The sequence below is a fragment of the Aythya ferina genome, assembly GCF_964211825.1.
Source record: "Aythya ferina genome assembly, chromosome: 3".
NCBI classification, from domain to species: Eukaryota; Metazoa; Chordata; class Aves; order Anseriformes; family Anatidae; genus Aythya; species Aythya ferina.
The window spans coordinates 77,747,379-77,759,626 of NC_140298.1; the positions used below are offsets into that span (position 1 = coordinate 77,747,379).

Here is a 12,248-nt window from a genome sequence, read left to right on the forward strand (position 1 = left end):
ATTGAGTGAGGTTTTACCCATAGGTGAACATGATTCCTTACCTGTTCTGCAATTTGGGAATTTTTGGAGAATTTCACTCAGGATAAATAGACGACATGAAAGTTGGATATCTATAGACATTTACATATGTAAAAATCAAATGTTCTTCATATTTTTAATTGCCTTTGTGTTTCTTCTTTCTGGAAAACTATAAAGCAACAGAAATATCACTGTCTTCAGCAGATTCTTCTTCTTCTTTTTTTTTTTTTTTTTTTTTTTAAAATGTATATTCATAGGTAGTTCCTTCCTGAGAACCCTTATATTTCCTCCTTTTTTTTTTTAGTTAGTCAACTGTACCATACCATTCTCCTCCCAATAGAGTTCACATTATCCTTATTATTATTATTATTATTATTATTATTATTTTTTACCTCCAAAATCTCGAGTCCTTGGTAAGAAGTGCTAGGAGTGGTACATAACTATGAACAGTCAGTGGCTGACTCTATCTTAAGTCGAAAGCTGCTTAACCAACCAGTGCTCTCCCTAAGGGAGTAAGTCCTTTACTTGTTTCTCATTGTACTGAATGGATTATATAGTGTCATGCTGGAGTGAAAAGAAAGCATTAGGTAAGATAGGAAAAGGAAGATACTCAGGTACTATTCTGAGTGCTTATACCCTGGCAGATAAAGACATTCCCCTGAAACTGGGCTTGCTGCACTTCTGTTCTGTTGGATTAAAGCAAAGTTATATCTCTCTCTATATATATATATATTTCAGCAGGGAACGTTGCATCCAAACTAGGCTACACAAGTAGTAAATGACAGTGCAAAAAAAAAAAAAAGCTAGCAGTGTATTTCTAGGGTTTGGGATCAACAGGAAAAAACTTTGCAGTGTTTTACAAATGTACACTTATGTATGTTCTATCTTACGTTCTAAGTGGAGATCCTGAATATGGGACAAATAGCAATTTGTTGCCATTCTGCAACAATTAGTAGGAGCAGGTGGTGTATAGATCTGTGTAATAACTAGCTGTGGTGGGCCACCCTTGTCTAACAGCCAATCTCATACTTTCACTATCAACCTCAGAAGGATGGGTGAAGAAAACTGGAAATATACTGTTCCTGTTTGCTTCAGCAGAATTTTTGCATCTCAGAGAAAAGTGCACATTTTTGACAAGTGGAGATTAGAACTGGGAGAGGAGTTTGGTCTCATAAAACATTGATCCACCTATACAACTCTCCTGCTGCGCAATAAACCTCCCATTTGTGAAGAATCGCCAAACTCCACGGAGCACAGGGCCCTCATACCTGAATACAAAGCTCCACAACTGCAGCCATGCTAAGAGAGCTAAGAGAGCTAAGCCTCTCTTAGGCCATAATCTGGTTTGTGTATCAGCTCACATATTTTAGACAAGCTATATTTCCTGTAGGGTGTGAAAAAAAATCTCTTAATTTTTGCTCTCACAGTTTCTTGTTAGTCAAAATCATCTTGAACACAGATTAGTTATAAGAGAATGCAGTTTTGCTTTCATTGGTTTTATAGTAATATTTGAAGTAAACACCTTGACGAACATATGTGATTTTGGTACACGTGAAGCTCTGTCTTGAATGACTGCAACTAAATTGCCTTTTGTCTGTCAGAGTATAATCCCCAAACAAAGTATGTAGAAAGTCTATCCAATTATTGCAAAAAGCCCATTAGGAATGAATAAAATGCAGAATGATTCATTTTCCAGACTAACTGTAACTACTGCTATCATCATATTCAGAAGATTTGTAAAAACTTAGTAGGGATAAACAACTTACATATGTAAACCCTTACCATCCATATTTGGATTAACAGAAAAACATCCTACAGTCACTGAAACGTGGTTTATATTCTTTATTTTCCAAAATGGATAACAATCATCATATGATTTTGCAATACTCCAGCCTAATTTGAGTAAAGCCATGCAATTCAAGTAATTCTTTTTGAGGTCACATATGAATTTAAAGAGAAAAATACTTGCCACTTCAAGAGCAGAACTGTTTTACCTGTTCTTTGATGCAGTTAGATTGAGATTAGGAAACAAAAATAATTGTGTAACTTTTACTACTTATTCAATAATGTTCAATTTATACTTCCAAAGCATTCAGATGCATAACTGAAACATTACAGGAATGATATATGGAACATATTCTTGTCATCTCTCGACTCAAATGAGAAAGAAGGATTAAGGGTAACTATAATGCACAGAAATTATTTAGGTAAAAGAAGTTGAAAAGAATAACATCTTATAGTATATTTTTTTCTTGATTTTTGAAATTGGATAAAGTCCTGAATTTAATTAACAGATTTTCACAAAGTTATAATCTCATTTTAAGACAGCTTTTACAGTAAAAACCTAAGGCAATAACATCCTTAATAATATATAAAAAGTCACAAATTAGGAAGGAAAAAAAGTCACTAATACAAAAAAGCCTGAAAGAAAAGTAAAGATTGACATTTTATCATAAAGTATTTTCTGCTGGCAGCTCTATATCCCTGTACTTGTCTCCAGAACAGATTTCACAGGTGACACTGGAGGCATTCACCATGAACACTTTTAGCTACAATATGTTCCAATGTAGGGAAATCTACTTCTAGGGCAAGATCTGTTCCTACCTTTTTCGAGAAGCTACTTGTTGTAAATACAGATTTTGCAGCAAAGAATCTGTACATTATGAGACTGCATCTCAGTTCACATAAGGCCATGATCGGTAATCAGAGATTACCGATCGGTAATCAGAGCCTGACCCAGCAGTGTAAGAGCACAGCTTTCTGAATTGCATTAGCCTGTCAAGGACTCAATTGTTTGAAACACGTGAGTCAATTATTTGATTAAGATAAGAATGGGTCAGCAAGGAGAGAGGATGTGGAAAGACATTGATGTTTACTGGAACAATGCTAAAACAGCAATATATAGTTACTGTTGTGATCAGAATCTACAAGCAACCAGGTTGTACAAAGGGTATCGTGCTGTTTCACCTGGTAACTATGAGACTAAAATTACCACTGTACCTTTCACAGATTAAATGCAAAATTATAGAAAAGGAATACAAACTAATAACAGCTCTCAAAAATGCATGATTATTTACAGTACCAGACAATTGAGATGCTAATTTTCAGTTATGTGTCATCACAACTTTAATGTCATTCCATCTCCTTCTTAAGGTAACTAATCCGTTATTTCTACAGAAATTAACAAATGTTGAAGAATGTCATTTCTACTTCCAGTTCTCATCCTTCTAATAGCTCAGAAACCCTTTCTAGATGGAGGGGTTTCATCTAGTAAAATCAGCTACCCAATACGTTTCAGCTTTTGTTTATTGTTATTTTCTCTCACTTATTGGAGGTTGTATCAAATTGGCATGTTTGCTTATTGGAAATTTGGATTGGTTTAGTTTTATGAGTGACACCTGACATCATAGTTTTTCATATGACATGATAAGAGCAAATAGTTGGCTGGTATATTTTACATTCTAATGGTCTGCTGCAAATCAAAATCAATCTGATTTACCTGCAGGAAAAAAAAAATAATAATGTAGAGTTACTAAAACTGATTATTGTTGTTTCATGGGACTTTGTAAAATGATGTTTTTTCTCATCTTTGCCATATTGTTTCACTTCCTTCACTCAGTTTGGCTTTAGAAAGTGACCTGCTTGTACTTCACCAGGAGACACGGCAAATACACCATGCTTTTAACTGCTTCAGGATAAATAGAAATATTCATCATTAACATGACTTGATGAGTCAACTTACTGGTAGTATATTGGGCTGCTGAGAGCATGTGTGGGCTTCAAACTACACTGGTCAATGAGACATAAAAATAACACCAATTGCAGAGCACATTTTCGTGACTTAGTGAGGCTTTTTGCTGTCAGCAATTTGACTGAACATTAAGAATAAGTGATTTAGGATTGCAGGTAGCTTGCAATCTTGCTGATATAAGAGCTACATTCAACCTCTCACTCCTTAGATAAGATTAAATGGAAAACAGACTCCCTTTAATGCTGAGCAGGTAAAGAAAAGCAAGAGCAAAGGAGGCAGGAAATCACACACACACACATTTGATCACACACAATCAGGCCAATTCATTGCTAGCATTGCAGGATTTTGATGAGAAACATGGCACCTTTACGTTTCTACCTTTTTCTACACAGCCCATTACTGTTTCTTTTGCCTCTGCCCCATGGAAACATTTCCAGGTGCATATGTCCCAGTGGATCACATTCATGCAATGACAAGTACCACCCTAAGTACTGTGGACCTCAGCAGAAAAGATAAAGTGCAAACGTGAGTGATCCAGTCTCTCTACTGTCCTGGTTTTCTTGTCTTTCTCTTGGAAGTCTTTGAGTGAGTCTTTTCTTCTTTGTCTGAAGGGAGATTAGTGGGAAACTGTAGTCCAAATCCATTAGGTCCATTTATGAAAACACATTGAAAGTAGCGGACAGGAGCTAAGAAGACAACAAAGAAGAGATGTTTAATATTTATGGTTTCCAGACTAGGACCATGAGTCACTCTTGTGTTCTTCCAGAGAACAACAGTGTAATTTCATTCCCATTAGTTGAGTTTATAACAGCAAAATCTGTAGTGTCTCACAAGGCAGGTTCCACATGTCAACAAGATTTTAGCTAAAAGGCTCAATGTGACATCTTTGTAGCACAAGATTAGAAGCTATTGACAATTTAGCACTTAAATCCATTATTCCACTCCACAGATATAGGCTTACTTTTCCCAGAATATTTGCATTCTGGGATAGCTGAATGTAAACACCTGAAAGCCACACATATATCTTCTGATTCTGTATTTCACAACCTCTTTCAGATACACTGAGGTGTTCCAGTGGTACCCACATGTAATAGTGATAATGGCATATTTTATTAGGGTTCAAATGAATAACCTTTTATTCTGAAAGGGGGGGTCATAAGTGTCACTGCCTATTTCCTAGTCGTTCACAATCAAATAGATTTTCTCCCATTTGTAACCTAATTTGTTACAGAAGCTGAGTTTTGCACTCTGAGATTAATGGTGACAAGATCACAGAATCACAGAATCACAGAATTTCTAGGTTGGAAGAGACCTCAAGATCATCGAGTCCAACCTCTACCTAACGCTAACAGTCCCCACTAAACCATATCCCTAAGCTCTATGTCTAAACGTCTTTTAAAGACTTCCAGGGATGGTGACTCCACCACTTCCCTGGGCAGCCTGTTCCAGTGTCTAACAACCCTTTCGGTAAAGAAGTTCTTCCTAACATCTAACCTATTAGTCTAGTACATGTTTGAGAAAATGATTGGAGGTATGCCAGCATCTGAAAAAGTAGTTGTAATGCAGTTGATTTTCTGATGCCTATTTCTTTCCTCTGTTGTTCATTCCACATAAAAATAAATAAATCAATAAAATAAAAATTAACTGTTTGTTGTGACAGGTCTAATCTGAGATGGACTCCAAGGTTCCTCTGTTTTATGAACTCAGGAGCAGAGTTTATTGACTGCCAAGTCACAATAAATGGTGGAACACAGAGCAGTGTGTCAGAAATGTTGGTATATACATATACAGGCAGTTATATTTGCCTCTGTGTTTTTTTTGCCTGACTTGTGCAAAGGTTAAGCCTTTGTTATTTAAAAGACACACTTGAAAATGGTGTTGGAAGTCAGATCTTTCTGAAAATGACTTATTGCTTTGCTACTAAATCTAAGAATTGAAACATTTTTTTCCTCAGATTTTCAGTGGTCCTCTGTGAGGTGAATGTGGAGTTTCTCTTAAAAAGAGATGAAGCGGATCCCATGATTAATGCTCTCAGCCATAATGTAACTGCCAACGTTCAAATGTAAGGTCTGACAAGCCACGGACCAGGCACTTGGTGTGGATCAGCTATATCCTCTACCTTTGGTTACTTTATGGTATCACTGGGGCAATAGCAGGAAGTTTCTCGCATACGTAATATTTAAAACAAAAGGGCTTATTCCATCCTTGAACTAAGGTGTTTTTCCTAAATAAAACTACTTAAAATACAGTATATTGCCACAAAAAAGCTATGATTAAAACCAATCTTTTCCTACTAAAATGCTCTGCCAGAGATTTCTCAGTAAGGTTCATTAAGAAAAAAGAAAAAGCTAGACTAAAATTGACTATCGGGGGGTGCCAATTTGATAAAGAGAAATACCTTATAGGAAGAAAGTTGCCAACTTAAAACTCACCTTTCTCTTTTTTAAATGGAAATTATTTCTGCATATTCCTTTAATGGATATAAAAATAAAAAAATATAAGTCAATAACTAGTTCACTCTTTTTTGTGAAGAAGGCAAGTTGGGCATCATGCACTTGCTAGCCCCAATAAATGCCAATAAATACTTTAATTAAGGACAGTAGAAATAATGTTAAAAATACCTGTATTTTGCATGCAGTCAGAATGCAAAAAGCTAGCTCTCTTTCCTTCATATATTCACAAAGTCCTGATACATACTAGGTCTCTGACAAGGAGCATTTTAAACATGGTTATATATCTCATAATTATAACATGCCTGGTACCACAACATATTCTAAAGGTGTTATCTGATCATCATTCAAATTTGCCAGTAGAACTGGCTGCTGCAACCATTTCACTTGGAAACCTGGCTTACAGTTGACTGTTAAAAGGTACTACATTCATGGAGGGAAAGGGCAAAGTTTCAGATTTTTGCGACTTGGTCTACAGCCACAGACTAACTAGGCCATAATATTAAATTTGAAAAATAGGAATAGAAACATACTTTTTTTTTTCTCTCTTTTCTTTTTTTTTTTTATTCTTTTCTTTTTTTTTTTTTTTTTTGTTTAGAAAATTGTGTAATTATAAATTATGTGTAATGTGTAATTCTAAAGATCACCTTTGATTGTGTTATTTCTGAGATACTTGTAGTATTTGTAAAATGAGCCATTTTGTTTGGTTAAATATACTCATGTTGAGTGCAACATTTTGAAGTCACATTCAAATGTTTATACATGTATGAATGTTTATATATACTTTTACTTATCTTCAGGAAATATTAGGAAAATATATGCTAAAGGAAAAACTCAAGAGAGATAGGGACAGTAGTAATGCCTTTTATTCTTAGCCTGATACTTCCTTTCATAAAACTATAATTTCATTTACTTAATTTGTTGTCATATTTAAATACCTGTGATGAAATTTTCAGTGTTGAAATTAGTTTCAGACTTTTTTTTTTTTTTTTTGTAGAAAACCCATAAGAACAATTTAGATATCTGAAGGGGAAAAAAAAAGCTAGGAAAAAAAAAAAAGGTTTTTATTTTCTTTGTAATAAAAATATAAAAATATTTTATTTAAGTATCAGTATCATATGATATTACAGGGGAAAAGTTGATGGCAGAATCATATGATACTACAATTACAGGGGAAAAGGTGACGGCAGAAGACATCTAACTTTTGTGTCAAAATTGACACGACTGAATTGGAAAGCAAAAACTTGCCAACCAAAAACTTGGCCTGACTGTCATGGTCAGAGACTAACACTACTCTAGCAAAGTACCTGGGCCAAATCATTTCTGGGGCGACTGGAAGCCAAAATATGTATAATGTGACCAAAGAGCTTGAGGAGAAAAAAATAGACTCAGCTGGATCAAGATATTCTGGACAAAGGGATGGAAAGCAATAGGGGAAACTTGTGACAAGAAGGGAGGGATGAGCTGGAGATTGTGTTAGATGGAAAACAAGACAAAACAAAACAACAAAAACAGTAAGAGTTTGTGGACAAACTGAGACTGGGGAAGCCTGAAGAGTGGAAATAAAACTACATAAGCACTGTAAATTGAACTGGAACAAGTGGACTAGAAAACGCAGACTGGTATAAGATTTTTTTTTTTAGGATAAGGAGGAAGAAAAAAATCACACTTTTTTCCAGGAGAAAAGAAAGTAAAGAGTATGAGGCTTTTAAAACCTATGAATACTACAGTATACTTCCTTCCAAAACCAGTCTTTTAGAAAGTAGCTGTGCTGTCAGATAACTGTCAAAACCACTGAAAATATACTTTGTCCCTCTTCAATAACTGCACATTTTAAGGATGGCAATGTTTTAACATTATTATTTTTTTATTTTTATTTTTTTTTTTCCTTTAATGCAAATGGCAGGAGCCCTTCGGATCTGCATAGGCTGTGATACTGGCTTCAACTCTAAGACAGAGTTCTCCTCTTCACTATGGAATGAGTGAAGCAGTGAGAGTAATTAATCTGTAGGAGGTTTCTCTTAGTTTCTAAGGAATAGGCAAGGCTACACCCAATGACAAATTTAGCTGTAATAACTTTTCACTGGAGAAAGGTGTTTTTTTTTTTTTTTTTGACTGTTTCATTTTGAGAAGGTATATGTCAAAATAAGCATTTTTTTTTTTTCATCAGTACTAAAAAGACCATGGAAGAGGATTTAAATATCCAAATATCCAAAAGAAACATTATAAATAACAAGTGATACTTGAAACAAAAATTTCAAAACTCTAACTTATGACTTTAAAAATATTTAAAAGAAACTTTTCTATTTCAATGTTGTTTTTAAGTTTTGTTTTAAATCTACAGGTATTCCTGAACATTATTGTTTTAATTTTTAGCTGAAATGTCATTGGAATTCATCTGAAATTTATTTCACTTAAAATGAAAAGTGCTTTTTTTTTTTTTTTTTTTTTTTGAGTTAGACAAACTAAGGCATGATGCTTTATGGATTTATCCAAAGACAATATTTATACACAAATACATGAGTAAACAAAGTAGATTAATTTGCTAAAAGAGCTATCTATTTTGCTAAGTCATATACTATGTAAGATTTAGGAGATACCGTTATGGGAGTGCATGATTTGGTAAACAAGAAGCTATTCTTCTGAATGCAGGTATTAGAAGAAACATTTTCAGTTTTTGGATGCTAAAAAACTGTTAAGAAAGTCTGTTTTCCAAACTGACTTTATTAGATTGCTTATTAATTCTCCCAGTACAAAAGAACTCATTCATAAAAGTAAATTTCATCAGCATGCTTTCAGTATCTTTTAAGTTTTACCTAATAAAGCAACAAGTGTTGAAGAAGACATACTGTAAGTGTTTGTTGGTTTTTTTGTTTAAGTTTTCTGGTAAAGTTTTTTTTTTTTTTTTGGCTGATGAGGTTCATACTTTCTACAAATTGAAACTGTCTGTGGCATATTAGCATATGTGGCAATTTAGCATATTGTTAAGCATGTAAAACGAAGTCAGTTGACTGCATAGTAATCTATACAGGAGGAAATGGTTTCAGAATGATGTCTTTTGCTACATGCTTTTCCACTATTTCTATTTAATGTCTTCGTTTTTAGGCTGCTTTAACATGCCAACCTGAGCTGCAAAACATGCATATGAAAACTTCATTCAAACAAATCACCTTTAAAAAACATATTTGGAACAGTGTATCAAAATCTGTGACATTGTTATGATACAAACCATAGCCAGGAGAACAAATTGAATTTTGGCATACAAATAAGACTACAAATGAATCCCATTCTGCTTTTGTAATTCTCACATTCAATGTAAATGCAAAATGTGTCTTTTAAGCTGAAAAGGATTCTCATTTCTCATATCTTCAGGGCAAATATTATCAAAAAAAGATGAAGAGTAGGAGCAAAACATGTGGTTTAACACTAGAACTCTTTTCTCAGTTTAGTACAGGGGAAAAAAAAAAAAAGTCTTATATATGGCCTTATGTTTTTGTTTAGGATGTAATTTATGAGAATTCATATAATTGCTGAAATTTCCCTTATGAACATTACTGAGGAAATAAATCAAACAAACAAAAAGTAAATGCTGCCTAGAAAAGTCTAGAAGTGTTTCTTTGACAAATTATAGCTAATTCTGTCATATAAAGACACCTGATACCTACAAATAATTTGTTTTTGGAAGGCTGGAGAAGGGAGGAGGGTGTATTTTGCTTCTTTGCTTTTAATTTAGTGGAAAGAAAAGACTTTTTTTTTCCCCCCATGAAAAGAGAGAAACCTTTTAAAATGATTCTTGTCTAGTTGGAAGTCAGTTGGAAATGAGAACAGCCAAGATGAGTTCTAGAAAGCATAGAAACAAGCAAACAAAGAAAAAAGGTATACAGGGTTTGTGTGAAGCTGTCCAGGGCTGGTCAAGAGAAAATGTAAAGTACTTCATATAGATATTCAATAAATTATACAAATATTCCATGGAACTTATGCGTGTTCTTACTTTCTAACTGTATATACCTCACACTGAAAGATGGTTTCAAGAAATGTGAGGAATATTGCATGAGCACTGTCCTGGTGCTTTCAATTCTTCAGCAGAAAGGGGAAAATGAGCTGGGTGTCATGGTTGAGGCCTTTCCTAATTCAAGAGATGCTCCAGTCCTTTTATCGTTTCCATGATCCTATGCTAGACTCTCTCCAGTGGAGCCACTTTTGTATTGGGGAGCCCAGAACTGGAGCCAGCACTTGCTAGTGCTGAGTATGGAGGGGAAAGGTCATAGAATCAATAAGGTTGGAAAAGACCTCCAAGATCATCTGGTCTAACTGTCCCCTTAACACCAATATTGCCCACTAAACCATGTCCCTAAGTATCACATCCAACCTCCCCTCAGACACTCCCTGGTGACTCTGCCCTGGACAGCCTGTTCTGATGCCTAACCACTCTTTCTGAGAAGAAATTTCTCCTAATTTCAAACCTGAACCTCCCCTAGCACAACCTGAGTCATTTCCTCTTGTCCTATCACTAGTTACCTGAAAGAAATACTGACCCCCAGCTCCCCACACTTTCTTTTCAGGTAGTTGTAGAGAGTGATAAGGTCTCCTCTGAGCCTTCTCTTCTCCAGACTAAACAAACCCAGTGCCCTCAGCCGCTCCTTATAGGACTTGTGTTCCAGGACCTTCACCAGCTTTGTAGCCCTTTGGACATGCTCCAGAGTCTCGATGACTGTTCTGTAGTGGGGGGCCCAAAGCTGAACACAGTATTCGAGGTGCAGCCTCACCAGGGCAGAGTACAGGGTAGTGATCACACCCCTGGTCCTGCTGGCTACACTATTCCTGGTACAGGAATTCTATATGATTCTATACTAATTCTATATTCTATTTTATACTATATATACTATTCTATATTCTATTCTATTCTATTCTATTCTATTCTATTCTATTCTATTCTATTCTATTCTATTCTATTCTATTCTATTCTATTCTATTCTATTCTATTCTATTCTACTTCTGGGGCACAGTGCTGGCAGACAAGCATTGACCAACATCCCCAGATCCTTTTCCTCTGCACAGCTTTTGAGCCACTCTGCTCCAAGGCTGTAGCACAGCATGGGGTTGTTGTGGCCAAAGTGCAGCACCCAGAACTTAGCCATGTTGAACCTCATCCCTTGGGCCTCTGTCCGGGTCCCTTTGCAGGGCCTTCCTACCCTCCAGCAGATCAAAACTACTCCCCAACTTGGTGTCATCCACAGAGTTACTGAGAGTGCACTCAATTCCCTCATCCAAATCATCAATAAATATATAAAAGAGGATAGGCCCCAATTCTGACTCCTGGGGAACACCACTCATAAGATCCCCTCCCTTAAAATGCTAGCAAGCTCCCCTCCTAACGCAAACCAGGATACCAGGAGCCCTCCTTGCAGCAAAGGCACATTGCTCACCCATGTTCAGCTTGTCTACCAGGTCTACTCTGCAAAGCTGCTTTCCAGCCAGGTAGCTGACAACCAAAACTGGTGCCTTGGGTTATTCCTCACCAACTTCTTGAACTTGTAGTGGGTTTACGTTTTGGTAGCAGGGGCCACAGGGGTGGCTTCTGTGAGAAGGATCTAGAAGCTGTCCCATGTTTGGTAAGGGCTCCACTGCTGACCAGAGCTGAGCCAATAAGTGACGTTGTTTTGCGCCTCTGTGAGAGCATATTTCAGACAGGGAAAAAACAAAACAAAATACAAAAAATGCTGTGCCACTTAGCTGCTGGGAGAGTGAGAGGAATGAGGAACAGTCTTGCAGGTGCCAAGGTCAGTGAAGAAGGAGTGGGAGAGGCTCCAGGCGCCGAAGCAGAAGTCCCCTGCTGCCTGTGGTGAGGACCATGGTGAAGCAGGCTGTCCTGCAGCCCATGGAGTACCATGGTGGCACAGGGTTCCATGCTGCAGCCCGTGGAGGGGACCACAGTGGAACAGGTGGACCTGCACCCATGGAGACTGCAGCCTGTGGAAGACCCCTGCTGGAGCAGATTCTGGGCTGGACCTGCAGCCCATGGAGAGGAG

General features: G+C 36.5%; 1 protein-coding gene across 14 annotated transcripts in view; it reads right to left on the reverse strand.

Moving 5' to 3' along the window:
• Positions 1 to 1,851: 1,851 nt before the first annotated feature.
• The window catches only part of TRDN (triadin), a 243,505-nt gene continuing 233,108 nt past the window's right edge, over positions 1,852 to 12,248 (reverse strand). For all 14 annotated transcript variants that reach the window (XM_084515251.1, XM_084515252.1, XM_084515250.1 and 11 more), the window contains one exon: positions 1,852 to 4,455. In XM_084515251.1, the coding sequence (XP_084371377.1) occupies positions 4,313 to 4,455 (143 nt within the window). In that variant the 3' untranslated portion in view covers positions 1,852 to 4,312. The remainder of the gene's footprint in view (positions 4,456 to 12,248) is intronic.